The sequence below is a fragment of the Anopheles funestus genome, chromosome 3RL (genome assembly GCF_943734845.2).
Source record: "Anopheles funestus chromosome 3RL, idAnoFuneDA-416_04, whole genome shotgun sequence".
NCBI lineage: Eukaryota > Metazoa > Arthropoda > Insecta > Diptera > Culicidae > Anopheles > Anopheles funestus.
The window spans coordinates 57,913,795-57,937,834 of record NC_064599.1 but is presented as its reverse complement, the minus strand read 5'-3'; the positions used below and the strand labels follow the sequence as shown (position 1 = coordinate 57,937,834).

At 42.4% G+C, this 24,040-nt stretch overlaps 5 protein-coding genes across 12 annotated transcripts in view; 3 read left to right on the top strand and 2 right to left on the bottom strand.

Moving 5' to 3' along the window:
* The first annotated feature begins 974 nt into the window (after positions 1-974).
* On the top strand, positions 975-8,981 carry LOC125768972 (CDK5 and ABL1 enzyme substrate 1-like). The gene is made up of 5 exons (XM_049437320.1): positions 975-2,828; positions 4,612-5,470; positions 5,663-5,853; positions 7,451-7,655; positions 7,721-8,981. The coding sequence occupies exons 1-5, from the start codon at positions 2,320-2,322 to the stop codon at positions 7,859-7,861; spliced, it is 1,905 nt and encodes a 634-aa protein (XP_049293277.1). The 5' UTR covers positions 975-2,319; the 3' UTR covers positions 7,862-8,981.
* On the bottom strand, positions 8,792-10,372 carry LOC125768975 (arginine-hydroxylase NDUFAF5, mitochondrial). Its single transcript, XM_049437325.1, has 2 exons — positions 9,930-10,372; positions 8,792-9,860 (listed from the first exon to the last, which is right to left on the bottom strand). Exons 1-2 carry the CDS (start codon positions 10,079-10,081, stop codon positions 9,008-9,010), a joined length of 1,005 nt encoding a protein of 334 aa, XP_049293282.1. The 5' UTR covers positions 10,082-10,372; the 3' UTR covers positions 8,792-9,007.
* A 90-nt stretch (positions 10,373-10,462) lies between these two features.
* LOC125768977 (succinate dehydrogenase assembly factor 2, mitochondrial) lies at positions 10,463-11,226 on the top strand. The gene is made up of 3 exons (XM_049437329.1): positions 10,463-10,577; positions 10,640-10,830; positions 10,897-11,226. The coding sequence occupies exons 1-3, from the start codon at positions 10,557-10,559 to the stop codon at positions 11,180-11,182; spliced, it is 498 nt and encodes a 165-aa protein (XP_049293286.1). The 5' UTR covers positions 10,463-10,556; the 3' UTR covers positions 11,183-11,226.
* Positions 11,186-13,638, bottom strand: LOC125768971 (DNA mismatch repair protein Mlh1). Its single transcript, XM_049437319.1, has 2 exons — positions 12,032-13,638; positions 11,186-11,965 (listed from the first exon to the last, which is right to left on the bottom strand). Exons 1-2 carry the CDS (start codon positions 13,312-13,314, stop codon positions 11,239-11,241), a joined length of 2,010 nt encoding a protein of 669 aa, XP_049293276.1. The 5' UTR covers positions 13,315-13,638; the 3' UTR covers positions 11,186-11,238.
* Positions 13,639-13,770: 132 nt separating this feature from the next.
* LOC125768968 (uncharacterized) overlaps positions 13,771-24,040 on the top strand; it is a 31,527-nt gene continuing 21,257 nt past the window's right edge. For 4 of the 8 annotated variants that reach the window (XM_049437316.1, XM_049437314.1, XM_049437312.1 and 1 more), the window contains exon 1: positions 13,773-13,872. Coding sequence is in view for 1 of the 8 variants with exons in the window: in XM_049437313.1 (XP_049293270.1) it covers positions 18,236-18,272 (37 nt within the window). In the remaining 7 variants the exon portion in view is untranslated. Of the gene's footprint in view, positions 13,873-18,203; positions 18,273-24,040 lie in introns of all 8 variants that reach the window. The other 4 variants (XM_049437313.1, XM_049437315.1, XM_049437311.1 and 1 more) reach the window with 4 other exon arrangements.

The following is a 24,040-nucleotide window of genomic DNA, read 5'->3' as shown; positions in this document are numbered from 1 at the left end:
TCATCACACTGCTGATTAGTGGATGTTTCCTGGCCGGAGGCATTTTACCAGACGCCAACTGTGCTGGGAAGAATGATTCTAATGATAACATATAGTCCAGCTAGTTTGTTGTAAGATGCTAGTTTGTAAGGACATTGTGTTTATGTTGTTGGTATGCGGTGATAGCTGAGCATGCTAATGGAGGTCAGTTCAATATAAGATGGATAGTTTTTGACATTTTTTTTGTGGCTATACAACCCCTTGGCCTGCCATTTCTGGCTTTCGTTGACTTTATTTACCACCCTTAGCAGTATAGCTAGACTTCTGCTGTACCGGGGTACGGTCCGGATGGGATTTGATACGCGGTGCTGTCGTGTAAAAACCGGCACCACTATTGCATAGACGCAATGTTTGGGTAAAAAATGAATAAAAGTTTATAATTCAAATTGCTACATTTGAAATGCGAAAGGCTGAAGTGTTCTTAACCAATACGTGACAGGGAATTAGGTACGTAATTATTAACGGACAGGTTCATTTCCAAATACTTGAAACAGCAGAAAGCTCATCGGAAAGCTATTCGCTGCAAACTCGAAGAGGAAGTATTCACTCTTTGTTAGTTTACTTATATTTTCCTTACATTCCAGGCCCTACGATGGTTTTTTTTTGTCGATAACAAATTGTTAACGATTCTTTATTTGCATTTGCCTTATATTTCTACCGGTCACATTGTATATTTGTAAAATTTTTAAAACACTCGAAAGCTCTCGACCACGAATTGTGCACAGTCTAACAGGATGACGTTTCATACCGATTATTTAACTGAAAATAATTAATTACAATAGAATAATATTTAAATAACTGGAAAAAATATCATTTCCTTCCTAAATAAATAAATAACAAAATTATTTCTTTTTCCCACCGGAGCTTTCGTGTATCGATAAAACTGCTCGAATTTCGCACCAGCTGTCACCAGCTGTCAAACGCGGTTTGTTTTGGTTCAGTCAAGCGATCAGCTTTTGCCAAGGTGCCATACGCATAGAAGTTCTCCTGCAAGACCTTGAGGTTTTGAATAAACGCCTAATCTAATCAACATACTCCTCGTCGCGTTGTAACATCAGTGCTGCAATCTGTACCGTACGTTCGACCCAACCAGTGCTATTATGCTCGTTCACCGTGCGCGGAAAAAACACTTCATGAAAGGAACTTAACGTACCGCTCTTCCCTTCCTCTTCGCTCTACGCACGCAGTGTGACGGTGGTTGTTGCGCGAAAATTGTCCGTGCTGTGCGAGTATTTCTTCGAGTGCATTTATGTATGGCGGCGAATCATTTCGTGTTGCTGTGTGAATAAAGTTCGCGTCCATTCCGTTCGCAACACTGCTTGTCACGGTTACGGTCAGGCGGGGCAAAGCAAAAGTCTCCATTTGCCCAGTTTCCATCCTTTCACACAACCGTGAAACAGTTCTTCACGCACCAGGTCGTCGGTTCTTATTCAATCGAAATTACACGCAAGAACCGCACTTGCGTTACGCGGAGCACATATCGGATCGCAAGCAGCTAGAGTGAGACGGGGTGCAAGAGATTGTGAAAACAGCTAAGCCAGAGCGAGAACGAAGGTGGTCGAGCAGGCGAGCCTACTGTAGCGGTAAAAAAAGGAAAAAAGGGTTCTGCCATTTTTTTCGTATCACACCACCGAAAAAAGCCTCCCAACTGTGGGGTACCGGAAAAATTGCGACTTGAGCAAAACATACGCACCAGGCACCAGGCATAACAGAAGGTTGGTCTAGTAACGCAAGGAAAACGAAAAAGAGAAAAACGCACACAACACCAACCCGCATCAAAATGATTCCCAATAAAACGAACTGATATACGGCTGCTTGCAGCTCGTGCTTGGTGTTTGGAAGGTGGTGAAGAAGAAGGCGCTGCGTCGGGAGAAGAGCGGGTGTGTGTGTGTTTTGTTTTGATCGTTCGCGGTCTGTTTTTTTCGGTTTTCTTCGTTTCGTTATTCGTTCGCGGTGTCCAAAATACCGGTGTGCGTGTTCCAGTTTGCTTCGATCATCCCTACTCTTCTTCTTGCGAGAAACCTGTACTCACAGGTTGCTGCTGTTGCTCTGTGTGCGTGCGTGCGTTTGTGTGTGTGGCTGTGTTACGTGTACGCCGTGTGTTGTTTTTGCCGGAACCGTGGTGACCGTGAATAAGGGCTGCCCCCTCCCAAAAAAAAAAAAAATAAAGTTGGTCCTCCACTGGCCGGATTGTGCACCGGTGTTTGGCTCGACATTTGTTTTCTGTTCGGGGAAGCAACCAAGGCAACAACAAAAAACAAGACGCCCGGCATCCGATACATGGCTAGTTCTATGAACAGCAGGAACCGCATTCGTCGTCGACTGGCTGCGATATCCTTTCTGTCCAACATCTCGCTGGACGGTACCCATCGGGACACGAAGCTCGGTCCGCTGCACGGAGGCGGAGGCGTAGCGTCACTTGCCGGAAGAGCGGGAGGAACGGTTAGCCACACCAGTGCGGCACTAGCGCTGAACAACAATGATCTGGACGGTGTCGGCACGTGTAATGACGAGTCGGGAGAGGATGGGCTCGATGCGCCTGGGACGGTCGCTGCCGGCAGGGAACGGGGCGGCTGGCAACCGGGCGGTGTGGCCGCGTGCGAGAGTGCTGCGGCCGGCTTGAGCGGGTCCAACCCGCCGGCCGCTGCCGATGGGCAGCAGAGGGCACGGGCCAGAACTGGAACGTTTAGCAAAAGTCCCGAACGCTACGCCGGGAAACGGATCGACAGCGAGGGCAACATGGTGGTCAGCAATGGCTCATCGGCCAAAGGAACGCCGGCCAAAGATCGGTACGTATTACTGGTTAATTTTAGGTGCAATAACCTTCCCATCCCTCTTTTTTTTAGAATGATACATTTTTGATGATAATTACTCAAATTGCAAGAATTACTCTCTACCGAAAGAGAGCAGAAGGGGTGTGTCTCGAAGAATAAAAGCCTCTAAAAATGTATCGAAGGCATAACAGTGTTAAAATAGTAGTAGTAGTGGCCTATTCGATGTATTTGCTTACATAAAGCAAATTTCCAAGATCACGAGATCATTCTTCAAAAACACGCGCGATCATCATTACGTTTCTTTTGATTTTTTTCCACATTTTGTCCTTTTAATCGTCCCTCAAAGATCGTTTAATCATCTATTTATCGTAATGTTTAACTTATGAAAATTATGTAATACGTTAAAATCTTCAATTCATTATTTAGTTGTCTACATTTTTAGTTTAACAATTTTATTCGTTTTAGTGCTCAAATGAAGAATCTAACTTGTTTTGTTACTAGGTGCAAACAGGGTTCATATCGTATGACTCACTTCCCGCAACCAGTCATCCTTCTTTTTTTCGTTTTTCTCTCACCACTGTACACACGTACAGTCACGTGAAAATTTCATTCTCGATTATTTATTTAATTTTTTACAATACATTTCCTGTTTTTTTTTCTACTTACGAAATCCCATCCACCATTTCCTCCCTCCGATCGATGAAAGCTAAAGCAACTTCTTAAGTTTCTAATATTAGCCGATCGCGATCACTTTGTGCCTTAACCTTGCAGACTATTTATAGAACAGTTTTATGATGGAAGAACAGGCCCGATATATTCCCGTGCTTTGCTTCAGCCGTGATGCTGTGTAATATTACTTCATATTATAACACCACGCACCATGCAGAATCGATATTGCCCATGTTTTGTTGTATGGAAGAAAAAAGTTTCCTTTATTAGATTAACGCAGGGAAACGGATCCACCTTTGAAGGGTGGTGGTAGGGCACAGCACCATTTGTCCAGGCAGAAGCGTTTTTTTTTTGCTTAATCTTGACCCTAATGCAAAAACAGACAAACACACACACACACACACACACAGTCACATGCGAGCGCGAATTGCCACAACACAAAGCGGCACATTGCAAAACAAGCAACACAAAACAGCCACATCTGCCCGTTGGATTGTACTTCCTTCTTTATGTGTCTCTCCCAGTACATTCGCCGTTTTAATCCCCTAACACACGATGCATCCGGAAAACGGGTGATTGTTGTTTTTCTTATAACATAATAAATCTACAAAAAACCAGGAATGCGCTTATCGTTTTGCTTTCGTGGTAGTAAAGCTGCGTGTTGGTTTGCGTATCCCTTTTTGGTTGCGTTTCTTCCGGCAGTGTCGGATTGTGTTACACGATTGGAATATGGTCCCTACAACATGGCAAATGTTTTTGCTGAATAATAGATTTTTTATTCCCATAACAAAAACTTGTTTGTTTGGTGAATGTAAAGAAAAATCAGAACATTTTTTATTAGATAAATATTATGTCAAAATTATAATAATTATCATTAACTCTTTTGCGTTGAGTAATTAAAAATTGTTTATATTCCCCCAAGATCCCTCACACTTTTCACAATCCGATCAACATTCAAACACAATTAGCTTGTTACGCATTATTTGGCCGCTTGTTTATGTTTTACGTTTAACCCACCTAACAGAACAACCTCCAGCGTCAGATTACGTGACCTACGGCACGAAGCTCTCCAGCACGCCTAGTTTCATTTCCGTTTCTCTCTATTCTTCCCTTTTCTCTTTCGATGCAGCGAAAATTGGAATCCCAACGATGGACGGCTGAACCATACGGCGGATAAGCGCTCGCGAGCGAACTCCGCCACGCAGCGTCCAACCGGTGCGAAACGGTCACTGCTGATGAACACTAGCGCGGGTGCAATCGTAACTGGTGGTGGTGCATCCGGTAGTGGTGCTGGTGGTGCTAGTGGAAATGGGTCGGATGAATCACATCGTCCCGGTGCCGGAATGGGTTGGCATACGAACAGCAGCACGGAAAGTCTGATCCAGGGACGGCCAAACCGAACCGTCATCATCAACGAGCAGGGAGGCGGTGGTGCATATCCGCGCGAGGTGCGCTACTACAACCAGATGGACGTACGGCGCCACCCGACCGGTTTCCAGGAGGATCGCATTGTGCTGCTCGCAAAGAAGGCACCGTGCCACATCTTCTCAGTGTTGCCGTACTGCAAGGGGAAAGCATCGCGGTCCGAAATGCGCCGTGAGCGCCGTCGCCATCCGTCCGGTGCGCGTCCACTGTCGTCGATTAATGACGCACCGTTCGACGCGTTCCGTTTGCTCGGTATCGAGCGGGGCGGTGAGGTGGGCCAGGAGGTATCGTACGGATACTTGCTTATTCCGTCCCGGGCCTATCACCGGGAGAAGAAGCACACGGAGAAGGCGATTAAGAGTGCGTTTGAAATAACGAATTTCGCATCGCTGGAGAACCATGCCGCGGCACGGTACTACGATACGTTGAATCGGAACAGTGCGGCGAGTCCATCGCAGGTGGTGGCCACATCGGGAGGGGCCGGTGGGGCTGGCAGTGGACCATCGTCGGGATTGCTGGATATCTCGAAAGAGTATGAAGATGGATACAATTCCATTTCTGGGGTAAGTACTCTGGATCTCTAAAGAATTGTCGCATGTCGAATGTCCAAAGATTAGCGATTCTTTCAATATGTGTCTATCGCGACTCTTCAAAGAAATTTCAATTTATTGAGAGCTTCTTCGCTAATTTAAGAGTCGTTGCTTTACTGAGTGAAGTTTACTAATTGACTTCTTTGGTTTTGGTTTGCTTTGTAGATACAATACTCGGCCAACATTCTGGACGATCCGGAGCTGATCGCGGGCAAACATCGTACGCTGCTTACATTCACCTCGTACGTGACATCCGTCATCGATTATGTGCGACCATCCGAGCTGAAAAAGGAGCTGAACGATCAGTTTCGCGAGAAGTTCCCCCAAATTCAGCTTACGCTCAGCAAACTTCGAAGGTAGGTGGAAAAGTCGCAGAGGGAGAGAGCTCCAGAGCAGGGGTTGTGAGGTCTAGTGGTAAAGTTGGAGTCATTGCTGGATGGAAATGTTGAATCTTCCTCTAGCTTTAAAAATATTCAAGTACATTATGTAAGTTTCAGTCATTTCTGGTTTGATTTCAAGCAGAAGTAGAATGTATAGGAGGCATATTGTGGAGTCGAAAAGCCCTGTTGGAAACTGGAATCCCTAATCAATCTCCTCAAACACCCCGGGTAGGGTAAATAAAAACAAAGGTCCGGGTTGGTGTTACTGTACATCTCAGTCAGTCTCGCGATAAGAGAATTGTGTTTCCTTACGGAAGCCATTACACGGTACAGCCCGTCCATTTGCAGCCCGTCCCAGGCAGATTAACGAGTGTATGCACACATGAATTGTTTGGTTTAGGCTATCGCACCAAACCAAACGGGAACACTTGTTTGACGCCCTCTCGTCTTTCGTTGGAGGTGACATTTTCACTGTGTCCAGCTATGGAAAAAAATAACTCCCTTTTCTCCACTGTACTGTACCTTGCACTAGCACTAGCATAATAAAGCTGCGCAATTAAAGCTATGTTTATGTTTGGGAGTTTCAAAAGCATTCACCACATCAGCACATTCTTTGTTGTTTCCTTTTTTTTGCGGGAGTTTAAATCGCAACAACCATCACTAACACATGTGTGAAGCCGCTATCATGCGGTGTGAATTTTAACCTTCGATATCTTATCAAAATCGTACTGAGTGGACAAACCTATGGGCCGTTTTTTTGTCACGTGTTTGTAGATGGTGAGCTGGATGTGAAATACATTTTAAAAACACACCTTTAACAGCATTTAAATCGGTTCCCCGTTCCATTTGCTTATCAACCGTAGCAGGATGCCGTGTCTTTACTGTTTGGTGTACTGTTTGGTTTTATTATGATGATTTAATTGTTGACGATGATAATGATGAACGTACGTCTGTCTTGTTTGCTGTGCTGTTACACCGGTGGGAGTTTGTAATCTTCTTTATCAGCACAGGTCAAGCACAGCTGTGTGCAGTTGGTCAATTGTCTTCTGCCAGTGACGAACGAGGCCATTGTTACCATTAATGTTTTGCTATTACACTGGCTGGCATGGAAAGAAAAAGATGGCATAAATCGTTAATTAATTCGATTTTCCTTATTGTCGTCTGTTCATGATTTTTTTTTCATTTCTTTAATTTTTACAACAATATTTACAATTGAAGTGAACACGATTCTCATTTCAAGGGCAATAAGCAAGTTTAATAAAAACAAAACATCTTCTCCGTTCATCGAACCAGCTGCGAACCAGCGATAAGGCGTAAAAGATTTGCAAAAGACCGCTGACCGTCCTTGAAATAGTAACCAAATTATGCTTATTCGGAGTCTCAATGCCGGTGATTGATGCTGACGAACCGGCGTTTTTGGATTGTTTAACATTTTTTAACTGAGCAGATTAATCCGTTTAATCGGATGGAAATGAGAATGAATAAAGTTAAAATTAAGACTGTTGTAAAGCAAAAACACTTGCTTGAATGTTACCTCATGCTTAATGTCTGTACTGTCCTCTCTCTTTTTTAGCATTAAACGGGAGATGAAACGCATCAACAAGCTGGACAATCGTATCGACTTTCTAACCATCTCGCAAGCGTACGTCTACTTCGAGAAGCTTATCCTGTCCAAGCTGGTGAACAAGGAGAACCGGAAGTTGTGTGCCGGCGCTTGTCTGCTGCTGAGTGCCAAGCTGAACGACATCAAGGGTGAAGCACTCAAGAGCTTAATTGAGGTACGTTTGCGTGTATTTATTGTGTGTGATTCCCCTCCTATATTTTTTTTTTCATTTTATTTTAGAAAACGGAAAGCGTCTTTCGTCTGAACCGTAAGGAACTGATCGCTTCGGAGTTTGCTGTGCTGGTGGCACTGGAATTTAGCCTGCACGTACCGACGCAGGAAATTCATCCGCACTATCAACGGTTGATGTACGAATCCTAGGAAACGGGGAAACTGCTAGGGCGCAAAGAACGGGGAAACAAAGAGATTAACCATTTACTGATGTGTCATATGCTGCAGGAGGCATTTATTGGGTGATTTGTCTTTTCTTTTCCTATCTAGATTTTGCATGCTACACTACTAGCACGACTTGTACAGGGAGGCAAACAACAAAAGGATAAGCTATTCTTTACATCTTATCCTGTTATTGAGTAAGGCTGTTTAAATACGAGTGTGTGTGAGTGGAAATCGTGAATTATAAGGTTTACAAGCTTACTATAACAGTTCACCACACTTACATTAATGCCATTTAACGTACAGCAATGAACATACAGTGAAGGCGAATAACATTGCAGACAATTTTTAAATACCTTTTCCACACAGCAAAGCAAAATCTAGTGTTAATAATTACATGGTAGGTTATATGCAATGATAAGCATTAGTTCGCCATATAGCAGAGACACAATGTTTACAGTTTAACCTTAGCAGCGCAAGTTAATCCTGCTCAACCATCTCCCTTTGTCCTAGACGTTACCTTAACCAGAGAATGATGTACTTACGGAAGTGTGTTCTACCCGATGTACTTTATCTTGACTACAATTTCGATTGAGTCGTTTTGCTTTATCATTTATCACGCGTACATGCGGATGCGTTTACCCCCCGACGTACTTTAGCTAGCACGGTTCGTTTTCTGTTTTACCTTTCGTGCTCACCCGTGAAAGGTACAGGTTATGATAATCGATAAGAATGTATTCTTTTTTGCTTCTTTTTAGTTTTATTTTATTTCCTACATACCTTAAGAAGGGCTCCTGTTAAACTTAAGCACATAACGTGTAGATGCCACAGAAACAAAAATAATGGTGATGGAAATCGGTTTATAAAACTGCTCTTACACATATACTATATATATATTCGCTCAAGTACTTCAAGGAGTTGTTATATTTCGCGTTTTATTTTATTCACCTTTTTTGTATTAGTTCGTTACACGTTTAGTTCGTCGTTATGTTGCGTGTTTACGAAGTGCTTGTAGGAAGGGGTGTTTTTTTTTAAATAATTCAACCAAAATCTTTTCAAGATGTAACTTTAATAAACGTGGTCACCATTAAAGGACCGTTTAGGTGCAGAGTTTTGTTTCCTATTTTCGTTTTCTCAACTTTTACATCCCGAACTCTTTGGTGTCATAACTTTTCCGATATCCTTCAACGAAACCGTAGCGGAACCTCGTTCGGCTGGCTGCGGTTGGCTGGCGCAAGGTTTCCATCCGACGAAGAAGATGATCTGAAACGTTGCCGATACGCCTTCGTCTTTCCGGGCGTACATGTCCTTGTAAATAGCGGCCGCCGCCATCAGTGTATCACGGCCGGCGTGCAGTGGTCGATTGAAGGCCGCATTATTCTCGGCCATACCTTGCAGATCGAACATAAGCTCGTACATCGACGGATAACCGATTACAAGCTCATCCGTGTCTATTGTAAGCATCGTGAAGCCGCCTCGATTCAGCAACATTCCCACATCTCGGATCTGGGCAAAGGGAGATACGTGTGGGGCCAGTCCACCTTTTCGTTCCTGTTCGGCCAACTGTAGTGCCGATCGTAGCTCGTACAATGTATCCCCACCGAACATCGCACCGATAAACACTCCGTCCGGTTTAAGGGCACGATTAACCGCACGAAAGCACGCCGGAAGATCGTTGATCCAGTGCATACTCAAGCTGGACACAACTAAATCTAACGAATCGGGCTCAAACTGAAACCGTTCCTCGTCCATCTCTTGGATGCTGAAATCTAATCCTGGGGAACCTTTAATCTGTGACAACATGGCGGGACTGAGATCGACGGCGGTGAGTTTTTGAACCGTTTCACCCAGCACGTGATTCGTGACGTATCCTCTACCGGCTCCGAGATCGACCGCATTCGTAAACTGGCGTTTGATGTCGAAAATACGATCAGATAACCGGTAGCCAACTTCTTCTTTGATGTAGTCATACAGCTCAACGTCGTCCCTGGAATTTGGTGAATTTTTGGTTTTAAAACACGTTTATCTAAACCATTACGGTCATGTAATACATTACCTTTTGGCTGCACGTTCTCGCTGCAATCGTTTTACATTACGGTCGAATATATTTACAACCGGTGTGCAGTATTGCCGGTGCAAGAAAACTGACCCACCATTCCGTAGCGACTTCCCAAGCAATGGGAGCATTTTATATAACCCCATGGCCATTAGGGATGTAATGATATTTATTGTAACTGAATGTTTATGTTTTGTATTGTATTAGTAAAACATTTTCTTACACTTCTTTAGCTCATTTAACACCGCCAGTAGACTAAATTGGTACAATTAAAGTAAAATCCTCTTTTCCGGCACCATTGTTTGTATTGCACAATTGACAACATTCAAAGCTTACGCACTGCTGTTAACCACCAGTCTGTTCGTGATGACATTTTATAAAATTATTTTTATTAAACTTTATTTATACGGACAGAAAATTATTCCAATAACAATAGCACACAATAATTTGGCAGAATTTTATGCAGAATAACGTGAAAATTCCATTTCCCATTTCTGTTTCGAACTTTCGAGTAGTTGAGGGACTGCAAAACTTTTCCCGCTGCTGTCATTTGCATTGTTTGTTTTGGTGCTGCAGCGAGCGCACGGCTTTTACATAATATTTACTGCAAACCTGCGCAATTTCGCAATGTTTCGTATTCCGGCTCTGGTAAATTTATTACTTATATAGCAATTATTACCTTTATTCTAAGAACATGCTTTTCATTTTAGTGCTTTATCAATCGCACGGTGGTGGTTAATGGACAGGCTGCTTCGCGGCTGATTTCAACCGGTGCTCCCGTTTGCAACTCAAGCGATGGATATCGCCCACCGACGCCGATGATTGACCTGGAAGACAAATCGCTCCCCATTCCGGAATATAAAGAGAAGAAAAATGAACCACTTCAGTTGCAAAAGTCGCGGTATGATTATCATAAAGCTTAACTTTTGGTTGAAAAAACACAAATTAATATGTACAATCTTTGCAGATTGCTGTACCAATCGCGCAAACGAGGAATGCTGGAGAATGGTCTGCTGCTGAGCACGTTTGCCGCCAAATATCTCGCCGAAATGAATCCCGCACAGACGAAGCTGTACGATCGGCTCATTAACCTTCCGTCGAACGATTGGGATATTTTCTATTGGGCAACGGGCGTGAAACCGACACCCAAAGAGTACGACAACGAGGTGATGAACATGCTGAAAGATCACGTCAAGAACAACAACCGTGAACAACGGTTTGTGCAACCGGATCTCTACGCCAAAGCAAACTAATGGTTCGTTTACAATAAGAGTATTTATTTGAAACATAAACAAAACCCAACGTATACTTAGCAACGTTCAAACACGCGATACAGCTCGGGAAGGCTAGCGAGCTGTAGCAGGCAACCGTTTTTGGAGAATTCTTTCGGTGGAATGAGCTGGTTTCGTACGGCCGGATATATTACGTGCTCCAGCTCCCATCGGTACTCTTTGGTGGGTTTCGTGAGTGCAATGCGCGAGAAAAAGTGCGCCGTTTCGCGGCTAAATGTCTGGAAGAATTCCATCTCATCGTCCCATTCCACATCTGTGGCTAAGCGTACGATGTACATTGGGAGAAACACCACCGAGGGTATGTAGTTGTCAAGCAGTTTCGGTAACGACTCCAGGTAACCATCCTTCCGGATGGAAAGATTGTAATAATCGCTCAAAATTGGAGCTTTATCAACAAGTTTCTCCACGATAACATCCGCCAGCTCGTCCACCGGTCCGTCCTCTTCCGTGTAGCCACTGCTTGGATCGGCCAGTGCAAGATGAACCAAACGTTTCAGTTCGAGCGGTTCGGAGAAGGTTAACCGTTCGAAGTTACCGAAATTAAAGAGTAGTAGCTGATAGAACAGTTCCGCCGCAAGTGGTTGCGTTTTGGCAAGGTACATCTTTGTGTCGTACTGTATTAGGACCTGTTCCCGATCGATCGTACCGACGTAGGTGAGCTCGCGGAATATCTTGCGCAAATTATCGTCCCCATCCGACTCGATCTGCTGTCGAAGCGTGTGGATGCTGGTTAGCCTCGTTTCCCTGTTGAAAAACACACCAAAACAAGCTTGAAAAACGCAAATCTTTAAAGTGCTTTATAATACTCACTTTCTAACAGTTTTTCTCTTTCTCGACGGCGAAGGTTGTGTGAGTTTGGGTTCCAATGTTTTCTTATCCTTTGGTTCATCTTCCTTCAACTGCACGCCACCTCCGTTGCCGCTGATATTGAAGAATTTCTCCAGCTTTTGCTCGCTGTGACTGGTGCGCACTAGTTTGTAATCCAACCGAGGCTTATCGTCCGCACTCACCATTGATTCGTTTGCTTTCGTCGTGTCCAATGGTTGATTTGCACCGGGCAGTAGTGCTTGCGTGTAGGAACGTGCCGCATTTCCACCGAGTAAAGCTTTTTCGACGAGCAACTTTACCTTCTCAATGATTTCCTCCTCGTGCAGAAAGTGTACCTCGTGCTTCGTTGGATGCACATTTACGTCTACGTTCTGTGGACTTAATTCCAGCGAGAGGTACACGAACGGAGCGCTTCCCTTGGGTAGGTACAGCGAGTAGATTGCATCGATCGCTTTCTTCATCGCACTGCATTCTACCGCCCGGTGATTGATGAACAAAAGCGAGATACCTTTCTTAAGCGAAAAGTTCACATTCGTCACGTACCCGTCCACCGAGAGTTGCAGAATATCGTCCTTCGTTGCGATCGGCACCAAAGCCTTCCCGATCGCCGCCCCGTAGATTGCACTGATGTTTTGCGCGATTGTCGATTTTGGTAGCGTTCGAATCGATGCCGGTTCTCCGAACTTTTTCAAGGTGAAACACGCCTGCGGATTGTGCACGGCGTACTTACTGACCACGTCCGAAATGCGCTGGAACTCTTCGTTCGGTGTTTTGAGCGCCTGCTTACGCATCGGCACATTGTAGAACAGGTCGTCTACCGTAATCTGGGTGCCTTGATTACCAGCGATCGGTTTAATGTCACCCTTCAGCTTGCCATCCTCGTAGCAGGCCTTAAAGCCGCACTTTTCACTCTTGGTTTTCGTCACGATCGTTAGCTGCGCCACATGGCTGATACTGGCCAGTGCTTCACCACGAAATCCGTACGTACTGATCGACGAAAGGTCGTCGAAAGATTGCAGCTTGGATGTGGTAAACCGTTCGCACACAATCGCTAAATCGTCGCGCCGTATACCGGTTCCATTGTCCTGAATCTGGAGCGAACGTAAACCACCAGCTTTGACCGTAATTTGGATGCTCGTGGCCTTTGCGTCCAGACTGTTTTCCATCATTTCCTTTAGTGCATTTGCCGGCCGCTGAATAATCTCACCGGCAGCAATCCGGTTGACAACCACTTCGTCGAGTTTGCGAATTATTCCCGGTTCCATTTCCAGTGCCGGTTAATTTACGTACTTTTGACGAATTTGTTTACACGTGAGAAACCAAAATTGGCGCGCCTGAAAACAAAAACACAACAAACTGCTCGACTATTTTCTAAGCATTTATGTCGAGTAGTTTATTTAACCGTGCTCATGTCAACCAACTCACGTAGACCCACAGATCAGCAAGTTTCAGGACGAATAATTTATGAAAATTGCACTGCAATGTACTCGGTCTACAATAGTGAAAGAGAGTCACGAAACTTTATTTAATTAACTTTAAATTTAATCCATTATTAAGGAGAGAAGATTAAAATAACGTTTCTCCACAAAAAAAATATATACGCTAGAAACGTTTGACACACCTGACATACTTGACGTTAGTGGCACCTCGCTGTGGTAGTATTTGTTTCCCATAAAAAAAGAGATATCCCCCTGCTAGCTCGATGCAAAAGCATAACCGTCAAAACTCATCGCGACGTTGAACTGGCCGGTTGCGCGGCTACTCGCGGCCGTAGTGTACCGCTCCGTTTTTTTAGTTTTTCGTTTTAGTACCATTTTCCGAGGGTATGTAATTAATTTACCTAAACCGCAAGCAAAAGTGTACGGAATCGTGGTGTGCATGTTGGGCACTTGGGAGAAGGAAAGTGTAGTGTTGCAAAAAAAGAAAATACAGAGCATGAACAAAATAGAACGTGGTGCAAACGTGTGTACGTGCTGTGTGGAGAAAGTGCTTTGCCGAAGCATAAGAATGTTTTGTTGCTATCGTTGTTGGTGCGGTATCATTTGCTGTTGTTGTCTAGGGTTCGCCTGGAGCAAGAACGAAGCAAGAACGTGTCGATTAGTGTGTGCGAGTTAGCGCAAAGGGAGCAAACGGGGCAAATCGGGGTGAAAAATGCATAATTTTCTCACCCATGGCTTGGGTTCGCTTTCGGTATTCGGTGATGTGGATGTGGCGAAAAAAAGGGTGGAAAACCGTTGAGAGCTAGTTTAGTAGCTAGCACACGAAAAAGAAAAAATCGGCACACAAGCCACAAGAATCATTACGACGGCCCCTCAGCGAGACCGAACCGACCGTTGCGATGCGCGCGATTCCGCGAGTGTGCTGCTTTTTCTTCCCTTTTCGCTTTCTTTGCATCAGAGTCAGAGTCGCTGTGTGTGCGGTGTGGGCAGAGTGTGTAAAAATAAAAACGTGTCAAAGCGCAGCTCAAAAACCGCTGTGTCCCCGGTTGGCGGTATATTTTCGTGTATACCTGGTGCTTGAACCAACCAAGCACCCGCAGGTGGGTGGGTTGGTTTGAGTTTCCCACGTGTGGAAAAGGGTGACAGATGAGGGAACAGCCAACCAGCGCAAAAATCAAGAGAATATAAACGAACATCGTGCATAAAAAGTGCGTTAAGATGATGGGTTTGTTGAAATACGTTAGTGCGACCATTTCCCACCATCGCAATGTCACTGTACGATAGTTGCCATCGGTCACTACCAGTTTCAAGCGTTCGACTACGGAAGGTCTTCTTTATACGGCGGTTATGGATCAGCTGATTGTTTTTATCCCAAATATGGATGCTGGTTTGTGACGAGCGAAAGGCGCGACCTCACCGAGCTTTTGCTTCCGGTAGATATCAACTCAGCACAAATGTGGCATATGAATTGCCTGTTTTATGGCTACTATGCTAAGTGTATAATGAAAAGTAAACACTAATTTGACAGCTGTCAAATATCTGCTCAAATCAAGCTTGATTTTTGTCGTTACGAAAAATACTACTACAATTAAGTCGGTATATGACATTAATAAAACGAATATATAATGTAAAAGCTTTTGGGTGATATTAATTAGGTTTATTGAAAGTATAATAAGTAATGATAACCGATCACCTTAGAACTGAAAACTGCAGTGAGTGGATGTGGATAAGAAGCATTTTCTTTAGTATTTCAACTTTGAAATATCTTCATGTTTGTTTTCATTTTTACTTCATACATACACACACATACACTCATCATCGGCACCTTCAACCAGTTCAACAGCTGTGTGAGAATTTTAAAAATATTTTCATCTTTCCACAGCACTTTGGTATTTTGCACCCTCTACGAGGGACACATTCCTCAAGTTTCATTCCGCTTCATTCACTATTTGTTTAAATTTGCTAATTTTTTTTCCTGCGCTAGTATTTACTTAAACGTTAGCCTCATCGATGGGTTGGAACGGATGTTGTTAGTAAAGCATTAGTTCATCCATAAAACATCATCATGAAGCTTTTACAATTATAATTTTATATTGTATCGATTTTTGGTGTTGTTGTTTCGGTGACATGAAACACACGAATACGTTCTCGAACGAATTAACAAATTCGTGTACAACATTTTTCAAAACAAAATGCGGATGAAACATACACACACCGCAAATGGGGCCTGAGCTTGAGATAAAGCAGTAAACCAATGCACAAACTGGCCGTAAACAAGAATTTGGGGCATGGCAGGGCGTGTGGAGAGTCAGAATACGGGAGCTAAGTAGCGGGCATGGCCCACACCCGGTGGCATACCGGGTAAAGATGGCAGAGTGCAACGATGCGAGGCACCTTTAGCGCGTTATGTGTCGGTCATATACTGGCCGTGTGTGTGTGTGTGTGCAAAACGTGTGCCGGGCTGTCGGTTGTGTGAAGTTCAAGCTGCGTGAAGGGGGAGATTTCGAAGCTTATAACCCACCATCTCGGTAATGTTACTTCCTATTTCTTTTTATTTTCCATCTTGCCTAGGTTAGGTATGGAGCCAAGGGCAGTACCCCGTGCCTTACGGCAGGGCAGGCTAACGTAATTGGGTTTGGCACAATTGCACATCATAAACGCTTTTCTCGTGGGTCGAAAGAAACGAGAAAGACTTGAAAAAGCGTTCCTATTTTTGAGGAAGGTTTTGATTTTGTTGAATACATACATATTGATTAGCTATTTTGTAAATAGATTGTTATAAAGTTTACTTTCAATATTTATGAGATAAAATACACTCAGGAACTCAAGATTTTATTAGAAAGGAAAACTTCCTAAAATATTGAATTGGGTTTTTGCGAGAGAGATTTTACTACCAGAGCTGTCAAAGTAGACAATCTTTTAATAGTCCCACCATATACAGATTATCGCCCTTTTCGCATATGCTGTGTACTGCTACATAGTATTAGCCATCCAGAAGAACAAAAGGAACAGTAAAAAGCAAATAAACAAAAAAATAACGAAAATTAAATGATCAAGCCACGATCACTACTAGTGATACATAATTAATAGGTTTAAAATTGCATCGATTTATTTAAGATTACATCTAACCAATTTCGAACTCACTTCCCTTGCATTATGATGCTATTTTCATCAAACAAATCTCAATTATGTAAGAGCAAAAAACAAAAACCTCTAACTAGAAACAAAAGCGAATTCCGGTCCGTGCACAATACACTGGTTGTGTAGAGAAAAAATAAATAAAATGTATGCCAAGAAAATAAACCCCTCGTATGTGGCTCGTGATGAGAACTGCTACCCATAATGAAAAGCATCATCTCAAATCCGCACGGCAAGCGATTTTTTGCGCTGGTAGTTGTTTGGGGATGAATGATTAGAAAATGATGAAATCAGCGATGAGATAATAATGCAGGCATAACCGACTGCTTGTAAGACCCAATGTGAGAGAGCCGATGTGAGCATACTTCCAATGTAGTTTAGTTTATGGCAACACATTTAAAAGTGTCTTAGTCAATTTCATAAACTTTGGTAAAAATAGTATACTGAAAAATTTTTAGTCCGACTTCTTTACCTCTACATAATTGAGAGGATTTCAGTGAGGACGTGAACCCGTCTCCTTGCAAGGGAAAAAGGAAGTAGAATGTCATAAAATATACACACACACAATCAGACAATACTGCGGAACTGGGTCACAGGAAATAGCCCCATTTATCCGCACCTTAGTGTCATGCGTATGGGCAGGAAATGGGATCACGTGTCATACACACACACAAAAGGGTTGACACCTTTCCTGGAATGAATGCCCAAACCACTCAGGTATTCCTTTCCTTCTACCTTTCCTATCTTTTCTCTAAAGATTTATTGATGGTCGTGAGCTAAGCAAATAAAAACTTCAGGGTGTGATCATTTAGCCGTAATTAGTGTAATGGAGAATTTAGTAGTAAATTAAGTAATTATTACCATTTCTTAATCCATCTTTAGCCAGTTAATATTGAATCGAATAATATAGAATCGCGTGTAAGAATTCACATCGACGAAATGTTTCAATATCTCAAAAAGCAAAAACCAAACACGAAGGCCAACCATGACGGTACGGTCCGTTTTTGGTAACTAAAAATAGCACCCCTCCGTTACGAATTTTCCACCGACTAGACACTGACTGACCCAGGAACCGGGTCCCGAGAAGATGAAAAGCGGTATGTCTCTGGCGAAAAATAGCAAACGCATCAAACGGAAATTGGGAGATAAGTCTTCAACCTCTTCCTTTCCCTCACCGTCAGATGATTTGTTCTATTAGTACATTACTTTTAGTACAACCAGTACTTAGACGATATATTCACCAAGAATGGGCCAACGAGATGCATTAGATTTACTGTTTTTAGTCGAGGGGAAAAATGTAAACTCAAATAGATGCACAGCTGAATGTGTTTGTTTGGCTTGAGAATGTATCGCATATGTAGTGGAGAAGGAAAAGCAATGGAAAATGGAGCAAAAATGGGGTACGCTGTGGAATTAGGCCATCGGCATTATTGTTTGTTTACGTTACTTCATTATTGGGCCAGTTGCTTCCGCTCTCTGTTACGCTCTGTGAGGATAGTTTTGGAGTGATTCCCGGTTTTTTGTTGTTGTTGATGAATTCGAATGCGATGTAACCCTCGTATATCTATCTTCCACAGCAGCTAATACCTCAACTACGGTGGTACGCACAATGCTTAAAAGTCTTACTGCGACGATGAAAAAACGAGGTGAATTAAGTTTTTCATTACATTTGCGCTAACAGTTTTGTTGTTGCTGTTGTTTTGTTGCTGTTTCCATGTGGTTTAAACGACTTAATGTAACCTTTACACTTGAGTTTGTTACGTCTTACACAACCATGCTGCATGCGACACATGTGGCCTGGCGTCAACGTGTGCGAGCTGAAACTCTGCTAACGTCACCATGTAACGTCTGTAATTTGTTTATTCGTTGATTCATGTTTACAAACCAACTCTTTCTGTGCGTGTGTACGAGTCGTTTTGTACGGTGGAGAAAAAATATTTTAAAATGATGATGTAAAGCCTGTTCCGTTCTACCCTGTTCTATGATATGAAATGTGGACAATTGTGGACTAAGGAGTAAGTTAGTACATATCTACAGGTTTTAGTACAGCAGAATCTCGACTATTCGAGCAGCTGTGGACGCATGTCGGTTAATTGATATCCAAGGATAAAGGACCCTTAATAAGATTTATGGTTGAAGAAGGAATGTCAACACCAGAAACATTTCATAAATATTTTTATATCTGAAGTTATTGTTTATCTCTGTATAGAAAAAAAAGTTTAAGACGGTTAGTGCAGATGTACTATCTCGCAGTTCACGGATAATCCGCACCCCCCGGATAAACAACATTCTTCGAATGGTCGTTGAACGGTTTGAGCAGGGATTATTTTACACGAAATTCCCCATGAAGGAACAAGTGTATGCGATGCACTTTCACTGCAAGCAACAGATCGATAATCCCTTCACTTTGCCCTGTAGAAGTGAAGCGGGATTAGTTCACAGCTAGTAATGCAAAAAAAAAAAGATTTCTTTTCTTCTCTCGAAAGCATGCACTCGAACAGTCCACTTCGTATCGTACCATCACGCATAGAGCACTGGTCTATCGGTTCCTTTAAGGCGGTTTGCCAGCACACTTATCGATTGCCCCACGCCTAAACAAACGAATGCCATTGACTGCGGCCCCTTAAAAATTAATCATCACCAATCCAACCGGAATGCTATTGCCTGTTCGTTATTATCCGCTCCATCGGTGGGATCGGAAGCGACCGGAATCGAATCGATCACAAACATGCTCCTTGCCGTACGCTGTTTTCTCATCCCTCAGTTGAGTGACGTGGTTTGAGCATGATCTAAGGAGCATATATGTACGTGCGTGCTTCTTCAATCGGGGGGAAGAAAATAATAGCTCCGACAAAAGCGTTTCGCATCACTTGATGGGATGGGAGGTGCGCAAAATAATAATAGTAAATAAGTACAGATTTTGACGACGAACGTGATAGCTGAGGCAGTCGGTTGTGCGCCATTTCCAGTTCGCTGTTTGTAGCGTTTAGATGCAAGATTAACTCATCTTCCGAGCTTTGCTCAATTGCATGGATCATTGGTTTAGTAATTGCAATCGACGTACTTGTCTTGTTGCCCGTCACCGGTTAAGTATCAAAATTTACTGAGCAATTACAATAGATACAGACACACACGGACAGTCCTTGAACTGTTTGATGTGAAGTCATCAACGGTGAGCAAGAACAGGGCGTGCATCATAGTTTTAATCATCCGGAAACGTGTGTGAGATGGATGCAAACGTTAGAGTATGCAATAACCATATTCCATTTTTGATTGAGGCATTTAAAGTAGAACATTACTTAAAAATACAAAGAAATAATGAGTCTAGTTTTCAATCACTAAGTCTTTAGTATCTCTGTACAGTAAGTGTTGGAGGAAGCAACAGGGAGTTGAGGACTCACTTGAGTCTTTGCCGTAAATTGTATCTTCGGATCCTAATTCATTTCATTTTCATAAAACTATAGTAACTTTATTCGTTAGACATCACCTTAAAATATTTCAACTTTCAGTAACTCAAAGTCCTTGTTGTTGTAGGTCTGCCGTAAACAATTTTATAATATTTAAGTCTATCGTTGCCTTTTTGGTTGGTTAATCCCACCAAGCTTTTGAAAGTATTTTTCTTATCGATAGTTTGAAACAAACATCCATGTAGTGATAGTAAGTAACTCCTGCTTAGTATGTACTGAAATAGAGATATCATAAGTGTGAGATTAGATTGGAAAAAATCTGTGTTTTTAATTTAAATGACCTTACATTAATTAGTCATCACTAAAAGGTTTCGATACCGTACATTGATTTCGTGATGAAATGATAGATAAAACATCCGGTGAAGTTAAGCGACACATAAAATAGTAAATGTCGTCACATTTCGGCTACGGACCATTAGTTTTATTTCTTGCTTTTATGACCTTCGGCAACAACTTTATCGTTGCACTTTAGAGTCAGCTGGAAACTTTTTATTGATTTATTTGTACAAGTTTTCGGAAGCTAAGGTTAAAGTTTTCATAAACAATAAACAATTTGTTAGTACATATATAAATATTGAAAAAAAATCCCCAAAAGTAAACCAAAAAAAGATCATCGTTACAAGCGTTACAGGTGAACTAGACAAACTCGAGCCCTCTTTTAAATTGTTTCTTCGTGGCTTACCACCCTTCCAATGTCAATGTCGCCACGGTCGGTTAAATTTTCCACCATTAGTGAATTGACGTGTTGGGTCAAATTATTTATTTTTTTTTCGAACCGTGTTCCTTCCTACATTAGGGTTGTTCTGCTTCAGTTCGATTGTTTAATTGATAGCTGCCACGTCTCATTTATGCCAACCAGGGTGATCAACCGGGCTAGGGCCTAATCGTATGTAATTAATTACCAATCTTTAATCTGCTAACACACATTATGATCATCAGCGCGAAAAAAAGACCCTCCCATCAACCTGGTCGCTTATTTCAATAGAAAAAAAAATCATCTTCTTGAAATGTAAGTTTCACTTTTTGCTCTTCGTTCAACTTTTAATTAACATCCGGACGACACGTTGATAATGGCAATGGTGTGGCGTTCCGCTTATCAGAAAGCTAGTGCGAGTGCATAACAACGAACAGAAAAACATCACGCCAAAAATTCGACACGTTCTGGAACTCACTGCTGCTCGACCTTCAGTGCGTCGACACAAAAACAAAAAACCCGAAATGCCAATCGATACGACAAAGTGTACACGAATCCTTCGTCAACGACACGCGCGGGTTCGATGGTTTTCGCAGATGTTGATAGTGCAGAGTAGAGATGCGAACGGTGTAGAAGACTCGTAGTCTGATGTCATCATTTGCGACACCACACACCGACGGTGTGGTTCACTGTGCTAGATCCCATACGCGAGAGGTCCAACCTTTAACCGAACACTCCGGTACCAGTCTCTCACCCGGTTCCTCGAGCTCTCTCAATCGGGTGTGTGCGTGTGTGTCTGTGCTGTTGCTGTACGCGAGAGAAGGAATCGCACGTTATTAATAGCCAATCTGACCGAAGGTCCCCACAGTCTTTTCGTCCGGTGTGTATGTCGGCATCATCTCGGCCGCTTCTGCTTTTGCGGTGTGAAGAAGAATCAGGTCCATGTTTACATTCTGCCACCACAACCACCCCAACGATTGGCCACTCTCCACCATACTCACACCGAGAACCGCGGGCTAGAGTTGTGGCAGTTTATTTCTACGCGGGTCCCCTGCACTGTCCGTCGATCGATCTACTCTTGGCAGCGTTACCCGTTGCACCTTACGAGACGGTTCTGTGACGGTGTGATACTATCCCCCTTTTTCCCTGGGATGGTCACGGAAGCTGGAAGGTGTTTTGGGTGAACCTGGTGCTGGTGTAAACACAGTGCCACTAATTGACGTTTGAATTCTTAAACAACGAGAAAAAAAAACGTTGGAAAAAAATGGAGCTCGGCGTTTCCCGCATGGACAGCATAGTGCGAGAATCCTTTCCGACGGTGACGCAAGCCGGTGAGCAATTTTTGTGTCGATTTATGCAAACAATTACGCGATCGGGTATAGTGATTTCGGGAAGCAGAAAAAAAACATGTGATGATGGCCCTGAAAAACTTACCATACAGTGAGGTTGTTTGAAGTTTTAAAACTCAATATTAGCTTCTAGCTGTAACGCAACTTCGCCGTGTGAAGTTTAGTGAACATGCGTAACATACTCCACACACTCGTTATCCATGAATAATGCGCATTGTACAAGCTTTTCGAGTGTATCGCCTAATTGCATCGATAAACATTTGTGCCAATCGCAAAAAAAAGGAAAAGGAAGGAACACTCCATTGGCAGATACGAACTGTTGACAGGGGCCGTTTAGTTAGTAAGAGAGCAAGTTTGTTGCTAAATAGCAAACAGTTGGGCAGATAAAGTGCTCTTCAAGGTATTGCATATCTAGTGCAATGTTATCTAGTTCGCTTTCGATTTTTGTTGAAGTGTGATAATTACTTTGTGAAGCAAAATTATACTAATGTAAAAAAAAAACTATTTAAACATCTTTACAATGGTTTAACACTTAACACGTTGTGAAAACTTTCCCGACTGTACGACTGTTGTTGACCTTGCCTTGCCTGTAAATGGTTGAGGATATCAATTGTTCCTAACCGTTTTAGTAAGTCTTACATATGTAAGAGGGGGAGAGTTACGCTTTTACATATACGAGAGTTGACTAGTTGACTTTAAAAAGATATAACAGTCAAACTTATGTCTAAAACATTGAACACTTACACTGCATTATGGTTTAAAATTGACTATAATTGTAACACTAATACGATTAGTACAAAATGGACGAACGATGCTGTACTAAATTGATTACCTTATGGATTCTGCTTTGTTTTGATTTATTTTTTACAGTAATTTTAAATTTTTATATTAATTTTGATATTATTGATTTACCAGAATTAGGCAACTGTTTTCATTATACCATCCATTTTGCACCGAATCTGCAGTAAGGTTGATGTTTAGTAGATTTCTAATTTGTTCTAAACATGCAATCCTTTCTTGGCCCTTGGTATGGTAATAAAATCTCACTTTCATACCGGACTGACACTCAGGTCAATGACGTGTTGCCCTGAAATCTCCTGAAGAAAAATGATCATTTTAAAACGGGCACTATCTTCCCATCTAAATCTACAAAATGCCACAAAATTTGTGCCCGTTGCGGAGAATCTACCCTGCTTAACATACCCCGCGGCCGCTGCAAAGGCTTAAGCGCAAAACGAAAAAATGGCCCTTCAAGGTTGGATTTAGTTTGGCATGTTGCCACCAACCGTTTAAAGGCTTCAAATCCGACCATCTATCTATGACCATTTGCAGCGAAAGTAGTTCGCGCGCTACGACGATACTGTCCGCAATGACCGGTTTTCAACCGGTCGCCGCGTGCCGGTTCATTTGTTTCTGGCAGTTTTATTTGTATTGCTTTTTTTCTGTTGTGCTGGTTTCTGTCAGCAAAACTGTAACTTCATCGATAAAACCGAACGCCATCGTCTCGCCACCGTCCCATGTCACGTCATCTTACCCCCTCACTACAAGCTTAGCAATTGTCGCGTTTGCGAACGCCTTAGGAGATTGGCAAATGTATAGATTTTTTTAATTATTTTTTATTCTTTTTTCATTTAAAGCATTATTTGAGTGAAAAGAAACTTATTTCATCCAATTCGCATTAAAAAAAATCAATTTAATTTTTTTTGTAAAATTTTTCAAAAAAAACGTAAGGGGTAAGCCTTATGAAATTTTCGAGTGGAAAATTTTTTTGAAATTTTTTTCTGATTTTTTATTCTTTTTTTAATTTAAAGCATTATTTGAGTGAAAAGAAACTTATTGCAACAAATTCGCATTAAAATATATCAAATTTTAAAATTTTGCAAAATTACTCAAAAAAGCCAAGG